Below are 12,676 nucleotides of genomic sequence, written 5' to 3'. Positions count from 1 at the left end.
GGTCTGGCACGCCGGCATCTGTTATTTGAACCGGTCCAGCACGCACTCGCTGGTTCAAGACGGCCAACATGGGGCCCACACATGCTCGGGGCTCTGGCAAGCGCTTGATATTCAGCAGCGGTGGGAAAAGACCGAATTATTCATCATGGAATCCCTCGCAGAGCTTTACCTCGTCGGAAGCCTGAAGAAGAACGGCCCGTCAAAGACGATCTCAGCCGCGCCGTTTTCGAATCAGTGACGGATGGCCATGTAACGGGCTGGGCCCGGTGCGAGCCTCGGCGACTCTCGGCCAATACCAAGACCCCTGATGAGGCTATTCCCACTCGCCCCACAGCACACCGAACCTTCTAGCAACGCGCTCAGACCAGCGCGCCGACGAGGATAAGTATGCTTGCGAGCTACCAGAGTCTGTCGTCTCTCCTTTTCTTCTCCAAGTTCAGTGTACTCGTAGAGTCGTCATCAGCTAGTTGCAATATACTACCTGAGACCGTTACAGGCCAGGTCTATGTTTCCACTGGCTTCGGACTCCAGCTTTTTTTTTGGATGTTCGAAACAAGCTACATGATCGACGGCTCCTCAGCAAGCCCTTGCACACTGTTCGGACGTTCCTCTCTTCTCGCACTACGACCATGAGCACCGTCGATTCAGGGTCCCAAAGCATTGTGCATCCTGTTGAGTCTTGGAATGGCAACTGAGCTCCATTTTGGCGGGTCATTTAAGGAAATGGCCTCGGTGTAGGACGAGCTATGCAGAAGCAATCTCGCGTCTAGTCGTTTGAGGGAAGGCAGTTTATATCTCCGCTGTACTCAGCATGCATATTCCCGGACGATCCCTCGTGTCCTTCACCATGCTCAGCTCGCTTGGAAGCCACTAGACACTGTCCGATGTTTTATCATGAATACTGGCTGACAGCTAGACTCAGTTTCCGATACTCTTATAGATTCCACAAGCAGGAAATTTCTTAACGGCCATAGTTAAGGCGTCTTATTCGTGAGAAGACGCCAGGCTGCTGACCAAAGTGTATCAAATCATTCCAGCCTCTCTGCCTCTATGAACCTGCACTATAGTACCTAACTAACCGCTAGAATTTTTATACTTCTAAGCTTATAAGGTGAATGCTTCTAGAGGGGACAACGATAGCGACAGAGGTGAAGAAGAGCGACGAGATGAGTCGCCAGCTGAACGAACTAAGGAGTAAGGTAAAAGGTAACTCCTGGGGCTTAGCCTTTAGCGTCTTAAGCATGAAAGATTATACCAGCATCTGTCCCTTGTACGTGCCTAATTTTTCTGAGCCTGTATCTTTACACCTGAAATCCCCTCCCTTGCACAATACCTAGGTGGCTAGAAGGCATTAAACCGTCCATTAATTCCTCCCCACTACTGTTGTCCCAGCCCCTCAAGTGCCCGGCCGATGGCGTGAGGCTGGAGACGCACGATCGCGGCTGGTAGAGACCCACCCCTGGGGATGGGGAAATGACCCGTGGCGGAGACAAGACACGGAAAAGCTGTGTAAACAGGAATAAGGCACCTGTCGAATGTTCCTCCTCGCGACAAGGTTGTCGAACAGTTGTCGCCCGACACCACACTAAGCCTCCATTCGTTCTTTGGCATTGCCTTCTTTCGTCGCTCTTTCGTTCATTACGCTCGTTGTCCTTTCGTCCATTCTCTTCGTCGTTCCGTTGTCCCTTCTGTGTCGAACCACGACCCCGTGGCACAGCCGAGTTTCCCACGATTCTCCCAGCTGCTACAGGAGCTGAGGGCTATGATCTGGACTGCGTCGATCGAGCCACGCGTCATGGAGATCAGCTTGGTGAACTGTACACGCACCAGGGTAGGACTGTCTCGGATCTCGTTGCGGGGAACGCCCAACCCCGACCCGCTGAGGGTGTCCGTAGAGGCGTGCCGGGTCTTGCTGCGCTGCTCTCAGGGTTGACCTTCGCGTTCCTCATGGCGGTGGCCGGAGGGGTTGCCTCCCCTGAGGCGGTCGTCTTTCCCACCCCAGATGGACGTGCTGAGCCAAGACTTCAAGCCCACCATCTGGAGCAAACTCGCCGATAGAATTCGACGGCCTGGGTGATATGAGCCTGCCCTTGTGCGGCAACTTCGACGACGTCTCTCGCCGCCTTCGGCCGCTGCCCCGGGAGTTTGTGGACCCCTTCCAGAATCTTGGGCAATTCCAGCTCAACCTCCGTGGGTCGAGCTCAAGCTATCAATGCCCACTTGTCCCCTTCTGTGACTGCCACTCGTGCCTTGGAACAACCACTTCTTTCAAGTGTTCAGGGTAGACAAAGAATGCCATCACTGACGTTTTTTGTGTGTCAGATATCCTCAAGTCCAGCTGACGGAACTGTGCCGACGGGCAGCTGCAAGACACTGTAACCTTCGTTCGGTCCCTGCTGAACATCCGGGCGCCCTAACGTAATTGAGACCATCACAGTCAAGATCATGGTAGACCGCTCCCAACCACCTGCAGTCCGAAGACGCACAACTTGAGACCCCTAGTGTACCGCATTGTCCCGCGCCTAACCACACCGGCATCGAGCCGGACGTCCTTTTTTCCATAGCCCACTATGGGAACCTCATGGTGGAGGAAGGCGGATAGCAAGCCCAATGGCCATCGCTTCTGGACCTTCTGCTTTCCGCGCCGCTGTCTTTACCAGGAAGCGACACAGCAGCTTCGTGTCCTCCACGTGATCGATCCCATAGCGCTCAGAGCCAACAAGACGATCCTGGTAGGCTCTGGCCGGCGGATCTACGGGAGATCTTCTAGCGGCATACGCTCGCTAGTGGGATGCATATGAGAGAGAACACCCCAGCATCGTCGCGTGGCTGGAGGTTTCCATCGCCCATCCGCATCTCCCTTTCATTGAGAACCCCTGGGTCATTTGCGGCGTCAACTATGGCATGGGCGAGGCCAGGGTCGAGCTCAACGAACAGGAACTGGCGCTGATGGGGTAGTTGAGTCGCTGGACGGATAAGGCAGCTACCAAAGCATGATGCTATGGAACTACTACCAAATTGTTCATGTGGTAGACAATTTTCAGAGGCGTTGAATCAATTGAGAGAATCGTGCAAACCCGGACCAGAAAGCGATAACATTGCATCAAACAAAGGATGGTGAAAGACAGTTTGCATTGAAGCAGGTTTGAGGGTGAGTTCGCCACGACTTGGGTTCGGCAGTGGGAGATTCATCAATTGTTGAAGATAGGAGAGGTGCCCCTTCGGACGAAGCAAGACCCGTATTCCGACAGCAGTGGAAACATGGATCCTCCATCATGCATGCAACTTGTCCTCACCGCGACTGTCTGCTTCCCGACCGTGGTCGATCAAGGGGTAATAAAGGGAAATGACATTGCGAATGGATGCAGCAGGACGAAAAAAGGAAGGAAATACAGGCAGTGAGTGGCAGGATGGGATGGGCACTGTGCCTCTACGAGGATGAGGCCCTGGAGATGTGGGTTCTCCCAGTCACGGTCTCAGGTCAGCTCAGCTCAGCTCCACTTCTTTGTAGCATGGGTACAGTACCTTACCGATGGATAGGTTCGGCCGGATAAAGACATAGACTTATGATAACCTCTTGCATGTACACAAAAGCCTGGTCCCTCGGAATATCTTCAGCAAATGGAACCAGGTGCTTTGCCTGGCGGCGTGACCTGTGAATGGCGCCTTAGTCATGTACAAAGCGAAAAGTACCTTTCCCAAAAAAACAAAAAAAAAATATCTAACTGATAGTTTGTGTGTGTCGTGTTCGATGGCTTATGTCCTGAAATTACATGGCCCTCAACTCCTGTCCGCCAACTGAATTGAAATCAACCTTCGTGGATATGGGCAAGCACATACCACGTGCTAATCAGCCAAGTTCCGAGGTTCCGTGATGTCTTCCAGCCAGGTCCGCAGATGTTATGAAGGAGGCTGAGGGGCTGACTTCGTAACAAATACGATTGCCACCCCGGGTAGGTGGACCAGCCCGTTTCAAGCATCGGAAGCTCATCCGAGACCTGAAACGACACAAGGCCACTAGCCAGTCAAAGCAACACAATGGACCATTCCGTAGCATTGGACATGTACCCATTCAGGCTAAAGGTTAAATGCCATGCCCGGAACTCACATGGCCGCCCCCTGCCTTGTGAGTCCATCAAGCTTTCTCGGAGAGACAGTATCTTACCGGGTACCAGGGCCAGGAACTGACTGCATTACGACGAATGGGAAAGATGGCAGGTCCCCTTTGACAACGTCATGCAGCTCCTCGCACCTGACACTTGACCCCACACTGACCCATGAAGTCGAATATTACCCGAGACTGCAACTCTACGCGGAACATCAAAGTCAGCTGCTACGGAAATAGCTGGATGGGACTGACCTTTTCGAAAGGGCCGCCCCTTCTTACTAGGCCTTCTCGAAGCCATTCGAATTCCCGCGACGGACCCTGGATGCCACTCTGGAAAGCCTTCCCCTGAGGGACCAGGTAATAGAACACAGACCTTCCACATTATCTACACAATCAGCGAGCAACGGAACCTGGAAGCCCTACTGTGTGAATGGTTGCCTGAAACGGCCAGGAACCGTCGCTTTGAGTCCGGAGGCTCGACGGAGAACCGGAATGCAACTGATGGCGGTCCCTGCGACCCAGGGTAGTAGCCGGGCATGGGGAATGACAAGCTCCCAGCACCCCAGGTTTCCTCTCCTGGCATTGCCTGTCAACAAGGCGATCTGGAGCAGGCAAGGGTAGAGTATAAAAACACCAAGTCGATCTCACCGTTTTCAGCATCTCTCTGCTCACCACCGCCCTTGCAACCGCAAGTCAAACAGCCACCCCGTCCCATCCTGTCCTTCTCCAATCAACAACCGTCAACATGTGGCCCTCTCCCAAGGTCGCCTACCTCCTCCTCGCGGCGCATTCGCTGCTCGTCAGCGGCTCTCCCGTCGATGCCGAGTCCGTGGACGCCGCCGTCCTCGCCAAGCGCCAGTGCCCCGAGATCCACATCTTTGGCGCCCGCGAGACCACCGTCCCGCCCGGATACGGCACGGCCGGCACCGTCGTCAACCTGATCAAGCAGGCCTACCCGGGCGCCACCTCCGAGGCCATCAACTACCCGGCCTGCGGCGGCCAGTCCAGCTGCGGCGGCGTACAGTACGGCGACTCAGCCAGGCAGGGCACCAGCGCGGTTGCCTCGGCTGTCAACAGCTTTGCCCAGCGGTGTCCCAACACCAAGATTGTGCTGGTTGGATACTCACAGGTGAGTTCTGCGGTCTATCGACTCGAGGACCGGCTGTGGACTGACCAAAGAAGGGCGGTCAAATCATGGACAACGCCGTCTGCGGCGGTCCGGACAGCGGCTCGGGCATCACCAGCACCACACCGCCCATCTCAGCGGCGGCGCTCAACCAGATCAGGGCCGTCATCCTGATGGGCTCACCGCGCTACGTTGCAGGGCTCTCGTACAACGTGGGCACCTGCACCGCCCAGGGCGTGAGTTTACCATCCTGGACCCTTCCCAGGTTCGTGGAGATTAACAACCGTGTCAGTTCGCCGCCCGCCCGCGCGGCTACGTCTGCGGCTCCAACTCGGCCTCCAAGATCCAAAACTACTGCGACTCGACGGACCCGTACTGCTGCACGGGCAACGATGCCAACTCGCACCAGCAGTACGGCAACAAGTACGGCCAGCAGGCCCTTAACTTTGTCAAGAGCAAGCTCGCCGGTACTGGTGGCGGTACTCCCACATCCACCGGGTCCAACCCCGGCCCGACCGGCGGCACTGGCGGCGGTACCTGCGCGGCGCTTTATGGGCAGTGTGGCGGCCAGGGGTGGACGGGGCCCAAGTGCTGCACGCAGGGGACGTGCAAGGCTGCGAGTCAGTGGTACTCGCAGTGCCTGAACTAAGATATCGGAAACGGGAAGGAGCGGTTTCGGGAAGAGGTGACCAGAGGGCTGTGAGCTGGTGACGTTTTCGTGTAAATAGCTTTCTTTTTCGGCTGCATGCCGGTAAATATATCAATCGACGTGAAATCATGCAGTATTGTCCTGTCGTTGTGTTTGGTGGCGGCCGCACGGCAGCCGGTTTCAAATTCATGACAGCCCCTGCGCGAAATGTCATTGCACTACGACTGGAGTGTACCAAACCAGCGACCTCTAATGCAGGGCTTCCATTGACTTTGGCTAAGGATTTGTCATCGCCAGTCGTATCTGGTGCTTTGTTTGGGGGACGAATTCCATGTCAGGAAATGCGGTCATGCGATGAGTCAACCGGCATGCTTGCATTCGATTCCCTAACACAGAACCTCTCACGCTCTCCATCGACTTCTCGACTTGGTTCTCTCAACTCTAAAACAATGCCTGGTTCCGGTCAACAAACATGTCGGCCCTTGATCTTATGGAGGAGCTCGAGGCAATGGCGCAGCTTGCCACGGACCACGATGCAGGGACGGAAGAAGTCGACGATATTGCAATCCAGAGATGGCAGTGGCTTTTCGGCTACTCCTACTCCGAGGCCGCGAAAAAGGCTGCAATATCACAGGGCGAACATCGGCCGAACCATTGTTTCTGATGTCCACTGTAGTACGCGCGAAAAAGCAAGCCCAAGGATACGACAAGGAGGCCTACGAACGTGCATGCCAGATTCGGGTCTCGCAACAGACACGAACCGAACATCTTGCTCCGGCAGCCAAGGACACACGTTCGAGTATCTCCTCAAGATGGAGAGCCCACTGCACAGCATCGACACAATCAAGGCAGCTGCGCGGCTCTCGGAAGAGGACGGACGTTAGCGTCCTAAAGCTCAAGGTTATTGCTGGCACCGATGATTCGCTTCCGGCAAGCTTCTGTCTCGTCGACGTCACCATGAAGTACAGCATCCAAGGGTGGCTCAGCTCAGCTCAGTCACCATTCCAGCCGACGTCTATCCCGTATTCAATAGCCGAGAAGTCATTGTCAACTACTTTCCATTGCCCACCCCTCGGGCTTGACACGACTCTGCACACAGCACCGGCTTGATTCCGATTCGGCGCTACCGTCACCCGGTCAAGACGGATATCCAATCTGGTATTTCTTTGGCGGGAGCCTGGCCGATCCTGCGGTTCTTGGGCGAGTTTTGGGTCTGGGCATGGCACAGAGCCTGTTGTGTACCGTCTCGCGAGGATCACAGGACGCGCCCTGACAGAGTGGGGTGGGAAGTACATGGTTTTGGTGGATGCTACCCAAACGTCTACTTTGGAGGGTTCTGCGTTCTTGGTTCTCACGAAAGAGCAGAAAGACGCCCTCAGGGTATATGAGACGGATAGATAAGAGGTTGTGCGCTGCGAGATCAGGATGCTGGACGACAAGACTGCGGTCAGAAGCCTGACTTCTCGGTTCATTTCTGGTTGACGGATCATGAACCGTCTGGCCCGTCTTCACAGATAGAAATCACGCGCTCAAATACCTTCTGGCAAGGCCCATCAAAAACAGCGTCGATCCACAGAAAATCCTTCAGCACAAGCCTCGTCTCCGCCCACGTCGACAACTCAAGCACCCACAGGTTCTGCCCCATCATCCCGCCCAACCATTGCTCATTCAAGCTCCAGTCCTCAAAGATCGACACGCTCGCAACAAACACACCCCAGAGAAGCAGCTTACGGAGCCCTCGTTCATCACTAGATGCACTGCCACCCGCGCGAGGCAGCTGAAGGGCATCGTGCCACGCATCCAACACGGCCCTCAATCCGTCCGCCAGCACCGCCATTTTCTTCCCAATACCCTGCAGTCTGATGAGCAGCATCTTGGCATACGCCAGCATGCACTGTCTGAGGAGCTCATGCAGGAGCACACCCGGATGCAGGTGTAACCCGCCTTCCTTGTTCCTCGGTTCCAGTCGCAGCAGCCGGTACGGAACCGACGTCGCAAGCCGATGGGCCATCTCGACAGAGATCTTTGCTCCGCGCGTCGTCGCCGCCGCCGCCTCGTTCACAAGCCTGGAGAATTCGCGCAGGTCGGCCCACACGTGCAGCAAGCGAGGGTCGGGTCGTGCGTACAAGGCCAGTGCTGCTGCGAGCTCGGGGAAGCGTGTGGCGGGTCGGCCGTGGGCGATCTGAGGAGACCAGGACATCTTCCCGTGTTGAGGGAAGCGCAGTTTGTGGCCCAGGCCCATGGCCAGGCCGAGGTCGAGGCTGCAAGGCAGAGACGTCAGAACGAAGGTATTTTGCCCACATCTGCGCAACGAGAGATTGGAATGACTTACACCCTCGCCTTGTACGCTAGCATGTTCTCCGGGCCCAGAACCCGCAAGCCGCCTCGCAGCTGGACAATCCTCTGCAGACCGTCCATGTGCTTCACGGCTGTCGCGAGGTCGCCCGCGATGACGGCAGCCATGGCTAGCGAGCAGACGACGGCCATGGTCGAGAGTTCCAGCGCCTGCTTTTCGTCATCCAAGCTCCGCTGCAGATGCCGCAGTGCCTTGGCCAGGTGCACCTGGGCTACCGTGCTGTAGGGCCGGCCGGTCGCCAGGTCGTGGAAGGCCTGCGCGGCGAAGAGGGTCGAGTGTAGGATGCCCGGGTAGTGGGTGAGGTTGGCGAAGCAGAACAGGTTGTCGTCGTGGGGGCCCTCGGCCGTCATGTCCTGCAATCCGTATGTTGCAGGTTTGACAACTGTCAATGCTAATGAGGTCAAGTATCAGAGAGCACAGTCAACTTAATCGCGTTGGTCAAGAATCGACATCGACATGAGCTGACAGGTGTCGGAACATACCGCGGTAAATGAGACCCAGCGCGTAAGGCTGCATGTCACTACCGAAACCAAAGAGGGAGAGCTCAGAGGCAATCTTGCGGGGTGTGACGAGCGTCCAGCCCACGGCTTCCATCATTCCCTGGTCGCCGACTTGCTCTGTTCTTCTAGCCTTTGAGCCTGTGCACACACCCCTGCCATCTGCCGCCTGGGGCTCCGCCGGCGCGCTGGGCCAGTTCTTGCTGTTTCTGAATTTACCTGCATTCTTGCCGCGCATCACATGGCTGCGGATGAACTTGCGTGTCTCCGGGCCTGGTTTGGCAAAGGATGTGATGATGATGAACGGGTCAGAGCCCGGATCTAACGGGGAACAATCAGCACGGGCCTTAGTCCATGATCCAAGGGCGGGGGACGAGGCCACACTCTCGGTGATGGACGGCATGCGGGAGACGTGCAAGTGCTGGGACTCATCGTGATGATCAATGACTCCGGATGTAGGGTAGGAATTGTGCGCGTGTGCGTCAGGATTTTCTTTGTCGTGGCTTTGTTGGGTAAGTCCAGCAATCGTTCGTGCTCTTTTTTGAGGAACGTCAAGTCTGTTAAACCCCACTTGATTGATTGCCAAAAGAAGAATACAACGGGAAGTTCACGAGACAAGAGAGGTTGAATTTCATCACAACCTCGGACTCTCCGCTCGGATGCAAGGATCACAAATCATCAGCTCCCGGGTTTCAGCCAGGATTTGCCAAGTCTGCGTGACCCCCACTAGATTGACTTCCTTTTTTGGGAAACAGGTCAGGGATGTCTTACATGACCCTCCAACTCTTCACGCCGGCCATTGCAGTGGCTCCGCTAGAGAACCTTTGGACGCAGCAATCATTCACGATGGCACCAGGCTTAACATGCGAAGCACTGAGGCCCGGTTGCCTCCCTGGTTTCTATAAAAGAATCGACGTCCCTCCAGCTTCGAGGAACTGAGCAAGCAGTCTCGTGTCTGAATTGGCTTGCGACAAATTTTGTCGTTTACCTGACCCTCGAAACATTTGTTATAGCATCCGCTACTTTTCCTCTGATACCTCAGCAACCCCAATACCACGATGCTCTTCTGCAGCAATTCTGTGTCTTTCAACTCCGAAACGGACATTCCACCCCTCACAGACAAAGTCATCCTTGTGACAGGAGGCAACGTCGGTCTGGGCAAGCAAGCCGTCCTCGAATATGCGCGCCACCACCCACGCCTCATCTGGCTCGCAGCCCGCAGCGTGCCAAAAGCCAACGCCGCAGTTGCCGAGATTAAAGAGCAAGTCCCCGACGCAGCGATCCGGGTCATCGAGTTGGATCTTACCTCGTTCGTCTCCATCAAACGCGCCGCAGCCACCGTCCTCGCCAGCTCTCCACGTCTCGACATCCTGATGCTCAACGCCGGTATCATGGCAGCTCCGCCGGGCCTCACAGCCGACGGCTACGAACTGCAGTTCGGCACCAACCACATGGGCCACGCCCTCCTCACCAAACTCCTGCTCCCGCTCCTCACCCAGACCGCCTCGGCCGCCTCCACCGACGTCCGGATCGTCTCCCTGTCCTCCCACGGCCACATCTCGGCCGCCAAGCCCGGAATCGACTTTGCCTCGCTCAAGACCCGCGCCGAGGCCATGGGCGCGCTCGGCCGCTACTTCCAGAGCAAGCTGGCCAACGTGCTCTGGGCGCGGCAGCTGGCGAGAGAGTGCCCGCAGCTGACCGTCGCCGCGGTGCACCCGGGCGTGGTGCAGACGCAGCTGATGGAGCGGGCGACAGGGGCGCCGTGGATCATTAGGGCGCTAACAAGAGCTGGCATGGGCTTGCTGGCTACGCTGGAGGAGGGCGTGCGCAACCAGCTTTGGGCTTCGGTTGCGCCCGGCGTGGAGAGTGGGGAGTACTATGAGCCGGTTGGGGTCAAGGGAAAGGCGAGTGTGTATGGGGTGGATGATGGGCTGGCGAGGAGGCTGTGGGAGTGGACGGAGCGTGAGCTGGAGAGGCATGTGGTTGGGGCGTAAGGGACAGAGTGTGAGCTTGGGTTGATCTCTTAGAATCGCATTTAGACATTTCCTTGATGGAATCAATCCTATAATACTGCTTGCTGCAAGCTTCCTTTTTTCGGTCAGACATATCTTTGTTTTTGAATGGCATCAACGCAAAGAGTAGGTGGGTAAGGGTTGTGACAATCATGGACGAAGGTAAGGTACCATGCCTTTGTCAGACGAGCATTTCACATCAAATCAACCAACAAGACAAGGAGACAGTTCCATTAATGCCGAACTACTACTGCTCATAACCAGACACCATGACCCTCAACATGAAACCAGCCCACGACGATGCAGACTCCTCTCCAAAAGCAACCTGCACCCCCCCCAAACTGCCCTACGAGCCAAGCCCATCCAGTGTTCCAGTAGTATCCCTCAAGTTGAACTCCAAGCAGCTTGACTGCCCAACCCAAGGAAGAAGCAAACAAACGCGAAAACGTGTGCGGATAAACACACTAGCCGCCACAATCAGGCAGGCAGGATTTCAGGGCAAAACCCCCTCAAATCACACCAGACTCGGCAGCCTCGTCCTCATCAACCGTTGTATCACCACCATCCTTCTTTCCACCATCCTCCTCCTCCGCGGCATCCTCCCTGGAGAGCATGTCCGGGTTGAGTCGCGCCTTTCCGGTAATGAGGGGAGCCGACTTGCGGGCGCGGGTGCGCTTGGAGCCTGCGGCAGCAGCCGCGTCGACCGTCTTGCTCGTTCTGGCGCGCTTCTTGGACATTGGATTGACGTCCTGGGCCTCGTCGTTGTAGTCCTCGGCCAGTTGGTTGTTGCCGCCCTTCTTGGCAGCTTTTTCCGCGGCGATCTTCTGCTTGATCATGCCCCAGGCATTTTTCACCGTGCCTGCTGCGAGGCCCAACTCGGCGCTGGCTTTGGTGTAGTCGGGCTTGATATCCTGTAATGGGGGGAGAGGAATGTCAGTTTGATGTCCTGGCGCCAGATATGGAATGCTAACTTACACCGAGATTATCAGAGGCGATGACGCATTGAGCCATGATTCTCAGCTCACGCTCAGTCAGGAAAAAAGCCTTATCGTTTTCATTAGCCAAGGCGGCCGCCTTGCTGTCGGACTTGGTAGACTTGGGAGGCATGGTTATCGCTTTGGTCTCTGATCTGCCGGCTTAGATTAGCGCTAAAGGTGAACTGCCACGAAGCTGGCGTTGGCGAGATGAGGAATGTAAACATAGAAGCATTAGGGAAAAAACAGTCATGTGAGCTTCTGGGAGAAGCTCGATTTTCAACCAAAAGTAGTGCAAAGCAATCATGACCTCGGCAACCCTGCTTGCTGGAAGCGACAACTCGCCACCCATACAAACGGCGGTGATGGTGATGATGATGACGCTGATGATGCGGTAATTACTTACCTGACTGAACAGATGAGAAGCACTAATGGGAGAAGCTAAGCTCCAGAGAATGAGAGACTCGAGGTGCGGTGTTGTGGTCGGTTCAACTCAAGTCGCTTTTGAAGGTCGGAGATGATGTGTTGGAATGAAGAAGTGTGCCGGAGGGAATGGAAATAATTTACGCTTATGGGCAAAGCCAGAACCAGCCGAAATTGTGAAGCGGGTCCAGAAAGAAGAGCAAAGTCAATGATAAGTGGTATTCACACCAACTTTATGCAGATTCTTCTATCACTAGTTATGTCTTTAGCTAGGGTCAGGTGCAAAAAAGTGGTGGCTTCAGGAATCACGGTGGACTCAGTATGAAGTGCAGCATAGATATTTTAATCTGGCATCCTAGATTATCAAACTCTCAGCACGAATGAGTCACTCAGCATCAGAATACTTCACAAATGGACTTGGGAACCATGAGAATAGCAGCGCTGCTCTCAGATCAATCAGTTCAGTCAGACCCTCCTGATCTGATCTGACTGGTTCAGCGACCCCCGATCTGATTTGAACTGGACTGAATT

At 55.5% G+C, this 12,676-nt stretch overlaps 5 protein-coding genes across 5 annotated transcripts; 4 read left to right on the top strand and 1 right to left on the bottom strand.

The window, feature by feature from the left end:
• Positions 1-4,853: 4,853 nt before the first annotated feature.
• Positions 4,854-5,883, top strand: N657DRAFT_637010 (carbohydrate-binding module family 1 protein; the record flags this gene model as incomplete). Its single annotated transcript, XM_062791480.1, has 3 exons — positions 4,854-5,237; positions 5,291-5,470; positions 5,527-5,883. 3 exons carry the CDS (start codon positions 4,854-4,856, stop codon positions 5,881-5,883), a joined length of 921 nt encoding a protein of 306 aa, XP_062643582.1.
• A 472-nt stretch (positions 5,884-6,355) lies between these two features.
• On the top strand, positions 6,356-6,767 carry N657DRAFT_637009 (uncharacterized protein; the record flags this gene model as incomplete). The annotated part of the gene is made up of 2 exons (XM_062791479.1): positions 6,356-6,539; positions 6,574-6,767. 2 exons carry the CDS (start codon positions 6,356-6,358, stop codon positions 6,765-6,767), a joined length of 378 nt encoding a protein of 125 aa, XP_062643581.1.
• A 518-nt stretch (positions 6,768-7,285) lies between these two features.
• Positions 7,286-9,367, bottom strand: N657DRAFT_649769 (uncharacterized protein). The gene is made up of 3 exons (XM_062793797.1): positions 8,722-9,367; positions 8,216-8,630; positions 7,286-8,144 (listed from the first exon to the last, which is right to left on the bottom strand). The coding sequence occupies exons 1-3, from the start codon at positions 9,137-9,139 to the stop codon at positions 7,370-7,372; spliced, it is 1,608 nt and encodes a 535-aa protein (XP_062643580.1). The 5' UTR covers positions 9,140-9,367; the 3' UTR covers positions 7,286-7,369.
• Positions 9,368-9,566: 199 nt separating this feature from the next.
• N657DRAFT_603847 (NAD(P)-binding protein) lies at positions 9,567-10,706 on the top strand (the record flags this gene model as incomplete). The annotated part of the gene is made up of 1 exon (XM_062790155.1): positions 9,567-10,706. A coding segment is annotated over exon 1 (912 nt), but the record flags the coding sequence as incomplete, so codon positions are not given.
• A 273-nt stretch (positions 10,707-10,979) lies between these two features.
• N657DRAFT_246325 (uncharacterized protein) lies at positions 10,980-11,760 on the top strand. The gene is made up of 2 exons (XM_062786409.1): positions 10,980-11,680; positions 11,730-11,760. Exon 1 carries the CDS (start codon positions 11,018-11,020, stop codon positions 11,663-11,665), a length of 648 nt encoding a protein of 215 aa, XP_062643578.1. The 5' UTR covers positions 10,980-11,017; the 3' UTR covers positions 11,666-11,680; positions 11,730-11,760.
• Positions 11,761-12,676: the final 916 nt, after the last annotated feature.

This window comes from Parathielavia appendiculata, assembly GCF_033297405.1.
Source record: "Parathielavia appendiculata strain CBS 731.68 unplaced genomic scaffold N657scaffold_22, whole genome shotgun sequence".
Lineage (NCBI taxonomy): Eukaryota > Fungi > Ascomycota > Sordariomycetes > Sordariales > Chaetomiaceae > Parathielavia > Parathielavia appendiculata.
The sequence above is the reverse complement of the archived record's forward strand: the minus strand, read 5'-3'. Positions and strand labels throughout refer to the sequence as shown.

Coding starts and splice junctions, on each gene's coding strand:
- N657DRAFT_649769 (XM_062793797.1), bottom strand. CDS start 9,139: ATGCCGTCCATCACCGAGAGTGTGGCCTCGTCCCCCGCCCTTGGATCA. Junction 8,631..8,721: donor GCTGGGTCTCATTTACCGCG/GTATGTTCCGAC, acceptor TGACCTCATTAG/CATTGACAGTTGTCAAACCT. Junction 8,145..8,215: donor CTAGCGTACAAGGCGAGGGT/GTAAGTCATTCC, acceptor TCTGCCTTGCAG/CCTCGACCTCGGCCTGGCCA.
- N657DRAFT_246325 (XM_062786409.1), top strand. CDS start 11,018: ATGACCCTCAACATGAAACCAGCCCACGACGATGCAGACTCCTCTCCA.